The sequence below is a fragment of the Protopterus annectens genome, chromosome 6.part1 (genome assembly GCF_019279795.1).
Source record: "Protopterus annectens isolate FY-2018-M chromosome 6.part1, PAN1.0, whole genome shotgun sequence".
Classification (NCBI taxonomy): domain Eukaryota; kingdom Metazoa; phylum Chordata; order Ceratodontiformes; family Protopteridae; genus Protopterus; species Protopterus annectens.
In genome coordinates this window covers 192,748,586-192,762,832 of record NC_056738.1, presented here as the reverse complement: position 1 = coordinate 192,762,832, position 14,247 = coordinate 192,748,586, and the positions used below count along the sequence as shown (strand labels likewise).

Below are 14,247 nucleotides of genomic sequence, written 5' to 3'. Positions count from 1 at the left end.
AAGGAAAATAGAACACCTTTTATGCACTACAGCATTGGTTTGCTCTTTTGTAGATATAGAGAATTGATATTAGTTTTCTATTGTTGTTATTACTTAGGTCTTTCGCAGAATAAAACTCTTTACTGCAGATAAACCTACTGCATTGACTTAACTGCTTTAACATATAAGCTGCCCATTTCCTAACACACAGCAGTATTAAGGAAATGACAGTGAATGTGTACCTTACAGAAGAGCAGGTGAGATTCTATCAGGTTGTGAGTGGAGTGCCCCTTCTGGAAGGGGATAGAATACATATATGTTCCTCACCAGAAGCACATATAGGGTAGGTGTGTGAAATTTTTCTTTTTTTAGTTTGCATCAGAATTATAACTTTTGCATTTGGACAAATTTTTATTATCCCTAAAAAGAGTTAACAATTATATGTTTTTTGAAAACTAATAAAAAAGGCTGGACTGATATTATCAAATAAATAATGTACGGGGCTGATGCCATCTACCCATCCAGGATGGAAATACGATAGACATGTAATTATTCTGCTCACAAGCAAACTTAGCTGAATGGCACTGATTTGCAGAAAAAATACTAGTAACGACAGTATGCAATGAAAATCTTACTAAATAGCTAAAATACACATGAAATGGATGTTTTTTTATCTATACCATTTGCTGCACCAGCATTATATTATTTCACCTGTGTGATAGCCTTCAATGTTCTCTCCTTTCCTAATTAAACATTGAGCTTTACTTTATGTTGAGGTCAAGTGATGCATTAAATATTTTGTTTCCCTGTTGTCTTTCTTAACTTAGATGCATTTTAAACACACATGTTCAACTCAGGGAGGTTGATGTCAGCTGGGAGGCAGGATAAAAAGGACTGCGCACATCCCTTATGGGTCAGGGGTAGTGCGTGCCATAGTTTCCTAGGCCCAGCCAGTCATAGAATAGAACTAGGCATATCAAGGTTGGGATAAAGGCCATAAAAAATCCCTAGACCACATGGATGAGGGCAGAACTCTCAATGCTAGGCCCACACCTCCCCTGAGTGAAAAATGGACTTGTAAGCTGTGCTGTCAGATGGAAGGTGGATGAACTTATTTGGCAAGGAGGAGAACTAGAGTGATAAGGCACTGGGAGGCAAAAAGGAGAAAAAATGTAGTAGCTTAACTAGTCATTTGCCATGTGTTTAATAAAGTAAAGAACACTGACAGTCCCACTCAGCCAGGACTGTAATGTGGTTACTTCTTGCCGACAAATATATGTGAAAATTTATACTATCAATGTTTAACAGACTGCCATGAATCTTGGTCACTGAATATTTTTGTCATAAGGCATTATGTAAAAAGAATGAGTACGACTGAGAGAAAGTGAATAGTCTGAAACTCAACAATCTCAGGTGATGTGTGTGCGTGTGTGTGTGTGTGTGTGTGTGTGTGTGTGTGTGTGTGTGTGTGTGTGTGTGTGTGTGTGTGTGTGTGTGTGTATGTGTGTGAGTGTGTGAGCAGGGGTGGGAGATGACAGATCAGTGCATAACTACTGTATGGCTTGTGATATTATTTGTGTTCTACAAAGCAAGTCTTCTCATAAGAGCTGCATGACATTTGCTCATGTACTGTACCTGTGCTGGTGGGAGGTATATTGGATGAGTACAAATTCATATGCGTTGACACCCAGTCTTATGACCATTTATGCTTTGCCAGTATCCACCCTTAATCTATATCCCCTTTCTAAAGGAAGGGTATGTCAGTCCAGCCAAGGGAGGATTTGTAGGGATCCAGCCAATCATCTAGGTTGCAATGGACCAGTAACAGGGTATCACACTACTTTAACTGTGAGGTATCCTGTTCCAGAGATGTGGGAGGTGCTGAGTGATGAATTGGTCTCTCCACTGCATTTTCTTTATCTGTTGGTGAAGAGTCCCGGTTCTGGTATTTGTAGAACTATTAGATACAAGAGATCTAAGACAACTGGGTCTCTAATGAGTCTACAAGGTAATGAATAAAGGGATACTGCTTTCAATCTCTGATTACGGACATTTCTGCATAGCTGAGATGTTAAATCATAAGCAATTATTTATTTATTTTTTTTAATCCACAGACATGTTTCCACTCTGTTCCACAAATGTCTATACATTTTTTTTTCATTCAAAGTGTAACAGTTTGTGCAGTATGTTAACCATATCTGATAATGTTATCCTAATGATAAAGTAATTGTTGAACAAAGATTCATAAAGCATGTCTGGAAGAGAAAGGCTAGGCTGGCTAGTTTAAAGAATGAAGTCAATCCCAATAACTAATTTTAAATATTTACAGTCAACGCTACCAGTTTTCAAAAAAAAAATACTTGCCTGTATGTTATATCTTTTAGAAGAATAAATATATATTATATATGCAGATGAAACTGTATCGTGAACAAGGGTGAGGATTCCAAATGTTAGCTTAGACCAAACAACATGACAGTGCAAAAAAAAAAAAAAAAACATGTAAAACTGTAGAGCATGGCTCTAGTAACAGTTGTTTTGACCAAAGAAACTTCAAAATCTTTAGAAAATAAAGTTCTGTGAACCGTGCTTTATAGGCTAATTCCAGGGAAACTGCTTGAAATATAAAACAAAGTCAAAAGCATATCTTCCACACTGATACAGTATTATGTGGTCCTGTCTTTCTGTTCTCATTGCTCATGTCCTGTCACAACCCAGTAAAGCTATGGAGAGCAATTGTGGACTGGATTTGTTATGTTGCTACAGGAGACAGCTCTGGTGTGACTACAGAATGCGTTGAGGCAGGTCTTTGCAAAGATGGAGGTGAGTTCCTGTTCAAAAGACGGTAAAGAAGTTCTTCTTTTTCTCTTTGAAACTGTTGCTTCTGTTGTATTTCTTTTTCCAAGGCCTCCTGTAGACCTGTGAGCTTAACAGAAAATTCCCTAAGGGGCAAAAAGAAAATAGTCACATTAGCTCATGCAACAAAAAAACAGAAAGCTATTCTTAAGACATAAGACCTACTAAGGCTACCAAGGTTAACTAGTCAGCTACAAAAATCCACTTGTCTAAGAAAATGAATCTACAGTACAGTGATATTTGGGAAATGACTACCTCATCTATTATGTCCACAGAACATATACAGGTTATGTTTTCACTTCTTTGCAAATAACTCACTTCTTAGTCAGTGTATCTGTGAGATACAGTATCTGTTCAAACCTTATTCCACAAAAAAACAGCTTTATGACAAGTGTATGACTGCATAATATTTTCAGTGCAGAGTTCAAGGGATTATCAACTCTAAGTAGTACAACTATTCTAACAGAACTACAGAAGGCTTATATACAATGTTCTTATTCCAATAGTTTCACAGATTATGCTGTTTAGTGTAAATAACCGGAATAAACTTTTGGGCAGCACAAGAAGGACAGATAGACAGATAGCAAGATAAACAAAAAACACATCTAGAGTCTGGTAAGTGAGGTATCCTAGGGAAGAAGAAAGCTGACTGTAAATACTTTGCAGTTTTCAGTTTAATTTCTAATTTACAGAGGTAACTGCCACATTAGGCTGACATCAAAATCCTTACCTTTATAAATGGATTTCACATAATTAAAGTTTTCCCGTGGTATATGACTCTATACAGTAGCTTGTAAATTATGTAACTTGTCCAAATTCAAATATATAACATAGAATTTCTAAACATTCCATATGACAACCTCTTGCAATGCTCCAAAAGTTTATTTACATTTTGTACCATATTCCATGAAAGTTTTTTGATTCTGTAGAATATTTATGGTTTTTAACTACCAAGTATAATAGCAGACTCTGCCAAAAAATTCAAAACGTAAACCACCAACCACTTAAGTTATGATGATGAAGTTATAATAAGATAAAAATCTGTCCCTATATGTAGTGGAATCTGGGTCATTCCAAGAATATATGAGAAATGAGCATGTGTACCATGCACATTGTTAAGACAGCATTTTAAAGTATTTCTGCTTTTCGAGTAGCCATTTATGTAGCTTTACTTGTGATGTCCTGATAAATTAAGATTAGTAAATGTATTGGTATGTATTTTTATGTAAATGTGTTTCAGTAGAGTTTCATTTATCTGGATCTTCTCTGCAGCTGCTACTAGATTTTCTTTTTAGTGAAACAGTTGTACTAATGGGAGAATGTAAGTATTTTTTCCAAATACACCAAGTTTGCATAGAGATTCACTATTAAGCTACCAAAACTCATAATTCTGAATCCCACAATAATGAAAAAAAATTCCAGGTTACTGAAAATTAGTGTATATCACTTATTTTTTTTTTTTACAAGGAGGCAATCTCTGCTACTTATACACCCCCACCTCACATATGTATATATAGGTTCATAGATTAGTACTAAGCAAGCTGCCCTTGTAAGCCATTTTAAGCTTAGCCAATTATCCCTTGTGAGACTCAAACCCTGTACCTTGTGTTTGTAAGGCAAACACCTTAACCATTAGGTCACCCACCCAACCACACATATACACACACAGTCCAACATTGCCATGACTGAGAGAAAGTGAATACTCTGAAACTTAGCAATCTCAGGCTTAGTATAAGTCCCTGTTCTCTCACATTTATTCTTGCTATTCTAATACACTCACACTTACAAGTCTTGGAACTTAATCTCATGTAAATATGGCTAAATAAGTGAAAACTGAAGTTCTCATCTCATGGCAAAACATTTGATGGTATCCACTATTGAAGATATACAGTATGCAAAGGGGTATATCAGCAAAACCTCAAGAACCACATCAGGCAACCCACATGACTGACAGTGATTCTGATGAGAATTAATTATTTCAGCTCTTGGTACTATTCCACCAGAAATGTAATGGTAATAAAATGGAATGCCAGTGAAAATAAACAACAATAAACTCTGACAATGAATACGCTTTGTATTTTGCTTTTCTCTTTTCAATTAAAATGCCTCTTGCTAAACAGTAGACACTCAAACCCCATTTACCTACAACAATTTACCGACCAGCTATCATTCGTATAATGACTGAAAATTGTGAAGCCAATGCACAAATAAAAGCATTAATGGTCCACATACTTTATTTTATGAAACTGAGTAAAAACAAAACTGCAGAAATTAGATTAAAATTACAGTATTGGTAGGAACTCTTATTTTTCTAACCTGATCTCATTAAAGGAGCTGTTTTTCAAACTATTACTTTCTCACTATTTATGGCTGACTTCAAAACATTCAAAGGGGGATATTGAAAATATGGAAATGCGGCCCTGGCATCAAAACACGCAATGGGAGAAAATTAAAGTAGGGGTACATAATTTTATGAAGCTGTACTTATAAATATGGTTAGATTACCAAGATAACAGCTTTATGAGCACTAAATGTCAAAAAACACAGACATACTACAACACAGACTCATTGTTCCTACAGTATAACACCAACAAAAACACAGAATCACACAGTACAGAACTTGGACAATAATGACAGTTTTGAGTAAAAGGTGAAATAAATGATGCAAGTTGTATCTTCATGACTCATAAGGAAGGAGGACAAAACTGTAGCACTTTCTTGTTATGCAAAAGTTGTTGTATAAAAGCATCTAGTGTAAGAAAAGGACAAGGAGGTACTAATTATCACAAAAAGATCCAAGTATTTCAGTGTAAAGATTATGTTTCCTCACTAGAATATATATATATATATATATATATATATATATATATATATATATATATATATATATATATATATTTTTGTTATTATTTATTATTCTGTGTGGAGTCTGCATGTCCTCCCCACGGTTGGGTAGCATTCGAAAGACATGCGTGCGTAAATGGGTGTGCCTTTGTTGAAGGTTGGGCGTCGAGCTGGCACCTCTGCATTTTGTAAAAAATTACTACCAATCATTAGCGGACTGGAGCTCTGCTGTGGCGAGCCCTTACCGGGAAAAAGCCAAAAGACAAACAACAACATTATTTATTTTACATTTGTTAACTGGTAAAGTCCGACTTGGAACGAGCCAATTTTCAGCGAAGGCTCGAGGAGAAATGCTCCAGATGCATGTCTTTGTAAAGTGGGAGGAATCTGGAACACCCGGAGGAAACCCACACGAATGCAGGGAGGACATGCAGACTCCTCACAGAAGGCACCCCAGGCGAGCATATATATTTGCATATTCTTTTTATATTTTAATTATAACAGTTAAGTCACTTAACGGAGCAAGCTTTACAGTCTGAAGTGTCTTATTTATTTACAAGTAAGTGCAACACAACTCTTTCTCTGGTAAATATTCAGTCTCTGCAAGCATCACACAGTTAAAGGCATATGCAGTGTTTCTTTAAGATGCAATAGCCGTTTCTCACATGGTTTTGGCTGAACAGCTGGGAAAAATAAAGAAGCAGTACTTACACAAGCCGCACAAGGCAGATCTAGGCACCATTGGGGTTCCATTTATACTTTCTCACAGGCAAGGTTTAAAACCTGCCCCTATTCTTTACAATTCCTCACAGGCATAGATAGCCTAAAGTACCTTTTCCTGGCAATTTCTGATAGGCAGAAATACATAAATACAGTCATGTGGCCATTCACTTAAGGATATCAGCTCCATTTTCTCATGGTAACACACCACAGATTGCCTTCATTGTGGTCCATCTTACCCCTTCTGAAGTGTCCCTGGGGCCCTCTTCAAATCCAAAGGTAATAATTCTAACTTGTAGCAGGGCACTAGGACTTAAATAGACCTGTTTTGCAGTTGTATCTGGTAGCATTTGTAGTTACCACCTTATCTCTGAACTAACACATTTAAAGGGCCCAACCAACCAACACTATGATATATGAACCCTGCCATTGGGTTGAACCTCATAATAACAGACTGTGTGCTGAGACAGCCCATATGCATTATGGTGGTTGTGGCCCAGCCAATGTCTGATCTTAAAATTAAAGTAGCTTCTGTGCCCACCAAGATAACTTCTGGTTGATATTTTTAGTTGATATCATCACTGAGGTGGGGTGTAATCAATTACAAGCACAAATTCCCTGCCCAACATGTAGTATTTCAGGAAGTGAAGATCCACTTAATGGCACAACACCCTCTGGTAATAGGTGAGTAGTGCTTGACATTACTCAGCTTTCTGGTAATAGAGCAGATGAGTTGTTCTTCCCCCTCTACAACCTATGATAATGTACAGACTATGCCCAACTTTGAGGCATCTTATGTACTAAGAAATGTTTCAAGAAGTCGGGGGGCTATGAGAATGGTCTCTGAACACAGTACTTTCTTCAATTGCCTGAAAGCTTGTTCCATGTCATTATCAATGCAGCATTACCTTTACTCATGTCAATTACGGGCTAAGCTATAATGGTGAAATCAGTAAAACAGACTATCAAAAAAGTCTGTACTTGCTTTCTAGTGGTTAGTCTCTGCCAGTTTTGTACTGCTTCAACTTTTTTCAGCCTGTGGTGTCACTATCCCTCAGTCTATTACATAAAATAGACATCAGGCTTCTGCCATAACAAGCTTGCTCTTAGCTGGGCCAGCTGTCAGTCCAGCTTGATACAGGGAATTTAAAACAGCTTGAACTTTGGGTAGATGGCTTTCCCAGTCTTCGGATAATACAACAACATCATCGAGATAGGCTGCTGGATATATGTTGTGAAGGTCTAAGGATTTTGTCCATTAGTATCTCTAACATTGTAGGTGCTACATGGAAACCAAAATGCAGCTCTCTACAATGGCAAAGCCCAACTTGTGGGACTATTCCACTAACACTAAGATTCTTCTGTAACCCCATCTACAAGCATTGTTTGTATTTTGTCCCCAGCTGCTTGACACTGGGACTCTGGTACTCGGTATGGGTTTTAAGGGTTTTTACCTCTACAGACTAGTTTCTGTTTTATGCTCAATGAACTGGTTTTACCAGATATCTATGAGAATATGTCTTAGTCCTGAGCACAACTTCTTTCACTTCTTGTTTCTAACATCTAGATAGTGATTCCTCTATTTTGACTTCAAGACATGTTGTGCAAACTGCATCCTTCCCCTGGAAGCATACATACTACAAAAACTTCAATTTCTCCCAGTAGTTTCAGAACATTTATGTGGAACAAGTGTTCTGGCTTCCTTTGTCCCAGTTGTCTAACCTTGTAATTCACTTCACTTACTTTCTCCAGCAGTTCAAAAGGACCTTGCCACTTTACAAGGATTTTTTTTTACAGTGGGTGGTAGCGCAAGTACATTATCTTCTGCTCTGCACTCTCACAAATGAGCATTTTTGTTACAAGTGCTCTGCTGTGTCTGCTATACCATCTCCATATGTCCTTTTACTGCAGACATTGCAATTTTTTACCTTTTCTTCAGATCCATAAAATTCCCTATGACTTATTCAAAGAGGGTGTTTTCTTACAACCTTACTTCTGTTGCTGCATTTAGCAACCTTTGGTGATGTCTGCCACATAACACTTCAAATGGTATGAATCTTGTGCAGTCTTGGAGTACTTCTCTTACAGCAAAGATGAGATATAGGATCAGTCATTCCCTCTGTATCTTACCTATCTCTATAGGCTTTTGTGATACATACTTTAAGTATTTGTTAAAACATTCAGCTACCCATCAATTTGCGACTGATATACAGATGTCCTTACTGTTTCACTTCAAAGCACTAGCAAACCTTGTGTATCATTTTGGGTATGAATAGGGTACCTTGGTCGGTAAGAATTTCTCTGAAAATTCCTACCCTACAAAACAGCATTACTAATTAATTTGCTGTGGAGTTTGCATTGACTGTTTGCAATGGTACTGGTTCGGGAAGTTTTGCTACATAATTAATAGTTACCAGGATGAACTGATGGCCATTAATCAATTTTATAGGTAGATACACATTGCCCATTTTCATGTGTTGAAAAGGGTCCTCTACAGTGGGAAAAGGTATCATAAGATTCTTTTTTTATTTTATTTATTTTTTTTTTAATTTTTGGAACAATAATATTCTTAAATTCCTTGTTTGGTGCTGCCCCTTACACCCTGGGAAAGCTTACAACAGTTCCCTATGTCCATCATGATACCAAGCAAATAAAATCCAACCAAAATAATAGCCTTTTTTCTTGACCATTCCTAAATTACTACCCAGAATGTGGTTGTGTTTTAATCTCATTACAAGTATTCTAAAAAGTTTTAGAATTAAAAATTGGCTCAATATTATTTTTCTCTCTTTGACTAAACTATACAGCAGATCATTTCTTAGCACAAAGAGGGGAATATGTAGTTGGCCTGTTTAATTCCTTTTGTTCCTTCTAGGTATACTTAGGGTATAATATTACCACTAAGATTTTTTTTTAAATTGACATGGCTTATGTGGATTTCAGCCATGTCAGTATTTTGATTAGTGTTCTGATGTAAAGGGGAGGCTGTAGCCTCTTCTACAAATATAGGTACAGATTTTTCAACTTCAGTTAGTTCATCACCTATAAAGAAAACTCCACCAGGGATACTGTCTTTTTCCCTTTTCTATACCTCAAGGGCAGAGATATAGCTGGTTCATCTGGTGCCTGGTGCTGCTACCCAATCTGGCACCCTTCAACACTAAGATGAGGAGTAAAAACATAAGGGCTGTTCTCCAAAATGGCATTCCTCCCGTCTTTCTTAAGGAGGAACACCAGCTCCCTGTGTCTTGCCCTCATGTTTACCCAGCCCCCCCCCCAAAAAAATGTATCTACTGATTATATCACTTAACATCTTGCACCCGAGCTAATTGACCTCTTCACCCCACTCTAACTATGCTTCTGCTCCTGGATGGTTTTACCTGTTTTTCCTTACACCCTTGCTTCTGTTTCTGGCTGGTTCTCTGCTGTGACATAGCAGGGAGAAGCTTTAGACTCCATTCATGTTCTTCTTTTTTTTTTTTTTGCCTCAATATGAGACCATCTGTCTCTTCCTCAGTTCATATTCCTATTTCTCATGATACATTCTTAAAGGCCAGCAAAGGAGATGAAAGCGAACAATGTAAACAGTAACCAAAAGCAAAGGGTTCGCTTGGAGAAACCAAATAAGGGCCCAAGACCAAGGTGAATAAATATCCAAGGAGTTATACACCTTGGTCTTGGGCCCTTATTTGGTTTCTCCGAGCGAACCCTTTGCTTTTGGTTAATGCATTCTTAAAGGACCACTATGTGCTGCTTCCCTTTTTTTCCTCATTTCCAAGGTCCACTTTTCCCCCATTTTTTGAATGTAGCACTGTACCATATTCTTTTTCTTATTTAGAATGACGATTTCAACAGTTTTTTTTTTTCATTAGCTGTTCTTATAGCTCCAGTACTGTGAGCCATTTTTGAGCATATCACAGTCTTGCAGAGCTGTTCTTATAGCTCCAGTACTGTGAGCCATTTTAAACATATCACAGTCTTGCAGAGCTGTTCTTATAGCTCCAGTACTGTGAGCCATTTTGAACATATCACAGTCTTGCAGAGCTGTTCTTATAGCTCCAGTACTGTGAGCCATTTTGAGCATATCACAGTCTTGCAGAGCTGAAAATAATGTACGGGCACTAAAACCATTTGGTAATAACTCTCTGTGTTATTTTTTTCACTTTTTCCTCAGTTGCTGCCCAAGTGTAGACCATGATCCACCTCCTTCACTCCTTCCTCCCTGGGAACGCCCCCAAACAATAAGTACGCATGAGATCTTTTAAGTTTGTTTCCTGCAACCAATTAAAATGTGATGTTAACTGACTCTGGGAACTATTTTATTCATTGCAGTTGCCAGATGTATCTGTTTTGTTGAGGGATTACTTTGACATCTGCTTATCCCACAAGTGTTCTCTAGTGATAATTTTATTTTCTTTTACCAGAGGTATGTGTATCACAAATGTCCACTGTCTTTACAACTTTTTTCTTTTTTTGTCCTACATATATGTATAGCTGCTAGTGTAACACCATTACTTAACTAATTAGAACACAGCAGTGAGCAGATGGAATGTAAAGGAGTGAAATGGAGCTTCTTTTGCTGAATGAATGTTCATCAGCATCCATACATCTCAACCGCTTAGTTTAAGAAGTCGGGACAATGGTAAAAGTAATGGGAGAAAGGCTTATAAATAAGGACACAGAAACATGGCACTTTGCATGAATTGTGACTGAGGATGTTTTACTTGGATTACTTTTAAAATAGAATCAGTGAGAGTTGGAGTATGGCTCCAGGGATTTGATTTGATATTTTGCTAGACACGATGAGGTGGTTGTTTAATTTTTCGGAGGACCAGTATTCGTGTTTTTTTTTTGTTTTTCCTGAGGAAAAAAAAGTATTACTAAAATGGTGACTGTGGCAACTTAAGTGTGAAAGGAGTTGCCTGGATGAATTGCAGTTGCAGGTGACTTTTTGATTCCCGTTGATTGCTGTAATGTGTACTGATTGCGTTTGTTTTGTCAATGTGCACTAGATGTTAATGTGTTTAACACGTTTATTTACAGTTCGCCTTAGTTTTCTGTTTTACTTCAGTTTCCATATTGAAATTTAAGAATTTTACAAGCCATTATATTTTTTTAATAGCATTTTAATTGGACATGTTACGATTGGAAACTTGCATGGATTCCGTATGTAGTAGGGATACTGGTGGTAAAAAGCCTGTTGGAGCTTTGTGTTTTCTTAATTGACTGTGTTTGCTTGGCGAAATCTGTTCATGTAAAAACAGTTGTTTTCAAGTAGTGTGGATGCATTCTCTGCAATGAGAGCTGGTATGTATGTAACATGTCTACGTGTCTTTTTTTTTGGCGGGGGGGGATTGAAAATTGCGACCTTGTGTAAGTTTGGCATATGAGTCGTTGGTATGTGTGAGCACACTACATGTTGCTTTGCATATAATGCCTGCGGTTCCTTTTTTCAGGAAAGCAGCTAAATTGTGTCAGCAGAATAATCCACAGCTAATCTCATTAAACTAAAAACTTCCCTATATCACCATCCAACCTTACCACACCCCAACCTTTCCCTTACTCATGCAACAAACCAACCATAAAAACTAACCCTCTCTCTTCACAAAAACAAACTAAAATAATTCAGAAATTTACCAAACTCTATCTACACCTACTCCAAAAATTCACTTGCAGTGGAGATGTCCACCCCAATCCAGGGCCCAAAACACTAGTCAACCCTAACTCAAATCAGCTAAATCCCCTATACCACAGACCATCCTCATCTCTCTGCTTCCTAAACATTAATGCTAGAAGCATGCTTAAGAAAATCCAGGACCTACATGCCCTATTGGCACTAATCAAACCAGATATTGTTGTGTTAACTGAAACATGGCTCAAACCAAAACATCATGACAATGAGATTACCACCCCTGGCTACAATATTATCCACAAAGACAGAGTAGAGAAAAGGGGAGGTGGTACTGCAATAATATTCCAAAACAACCTCACCATAGAACAACTAGATTACAACACCCAAGATGTCAAAGATGTGGAACTAATCCTTGCCAAATTAAAAATAAACTCCAATAAACACATAGTTATTGCAGGTGGCTACATCCCACCAGGCAATAATATCACTCAAATGGAAAACCTGCTTAATTGGATGTCCAACTCCATTCCACATGAAAACCATACTATTAGGAGACTTTAATACTGACTGGCTCAACTGCTCCAGCCATAATCCCACTGCCCTTATAAACCTCCATAGGTTTACCCAAACTATAACCACCCCCACCAGAATTGACAAAACATCCAATCACCAGTCCATCTTGGACTGGATCCTGGTGGGAGGAAACTGGAACACCCGGAGGAAACCCACACGAATGCAGGGAGGACATGCAGACTCCTCACAGAAGGCACCCCAGCCGAAAATATATATTTGCATATTATTTTTATATTTTAATTATAACAGTTAAGTCACTTAACGGAGCAAGCTTTTCAGTCTGAAGTGTATTATTTATTTACAAGTAAGTGCAACACAACTCTTTCTCTGGTAAATATTCAGTCTCTGCAAGCATCACACAGTTAAAGGCATATGCAGTGTTTCTTTAAGATGCAATAGCCGTTTCTCACATGGTTTTGGCTGAACAGCTGGGAAAAATAAAGGAGCAGTACTTACACAAGCCTCACAAGGCAGATCTAGGCACCATTGGGGTTCCATTTATACTTTCTTACACAGCAATCTGGCTGTCTTCCAGACACCCTAAGTGACCATCATCCTACCTACCTAATTAGGAACAAATCCCAAACCATCAGCCAACCTATCCTCAGAGTAGTTCATAACAAAAACACCTTCATACCTACTAACTTCATCAATGCACTAAAACTCCCCTAAAGCAATTATCTCTAGACAAAGCAGCTGAATACTTCAACACAACCTTCCTAAAAATCCTGGACCAATATGCACCCTCCCGAACCATTAGAATAAAAACTAATTATGCCCCATGGCTAACAAATCCCACTAAAACTATAACGAAAGAAAGGGACAACACCTGGTCTCAATATAAAAAAACAAAACCACTACCTTAAGACAAAATTACCTTCAGCTCTGGAGCAAAGCCAAAAAACATGTCAAACTAGACAAATCTAACTACTGTCAAAACCTACAAGAAAAATATGCTCATAACCCCAAAAAAATTCTGGAACACAATAAATTGTATACTGCACCCAGGAAAGTCCACTCCACCAACCCCTGTGCTACCAAACAATCATGAAAACATACTGACACAATTTAATAGATTCTTCACTGAAACAGTCCAGACCCTTGCCAATGCCCAAAATAATAGTACTACCCACCCCACACCAATAGCAACCACAACTCACCCCAATACACAAAACAATACCCCCAGTTTTTAACTTCACCCAGTGTCCACCAAGGCAATTTCTAAACTCCTTAAGAAACCTAAACCAACCACTCTAGCAGCTGATAAGCTACCAGCAGACTTCCTTCAAATATCAGCTGAAGCTATAGCCTATCCAGTTTCCATTCTCATTAATAGATCTGTCAGAATGCAAAGTACCAGCCTCTTGGAGAACCTCCCATATCATCCCACTACACAAAGGAGGTCACTACTTAGAACTTGTCAACTATCGCCCTATAGCTATCTTACCACCATTATCAAAAATATTAGAAAGAGTAGTTCATACTCAACTCATGCAATACCTCCAGAATAACAACCTTCTCTCCATATCCCAGCATGGCTTTAGACCTTCCCACAGCACCACAACAGCATTATCATCATTTACCCACATAGTTAGCCAACACAGAAACAAGGGTCTATTTATTTCTTCCATATTCTTAAACTTATC

General features: G+C 37.8%; 1 protein-coding gene across 1 annotated transcript in view; it reads right to left on the bottom strand.

The window, feature by feature from the left end:
• Positions 1–350: 350 nt before the first annotated feature.
• Positions 351–14,247, bottom strand: part of CCDC69 (coiled-coil domain containing 69) — a 931,420-nt gene continuing 917,523 nt past the window's right edge. Inside the window, exon 9 of the mRNA XM_044075644.1 lies at positions 351–2,918. Coding sequence (XP_043931579.1) covers positions 2,729–2,918 — 190 coding nt within the window. The 3' untranslated portion in view covers positions 351–2,728. The remainder of the gene's footprint in view (positions 2,919–14,247) is intronic.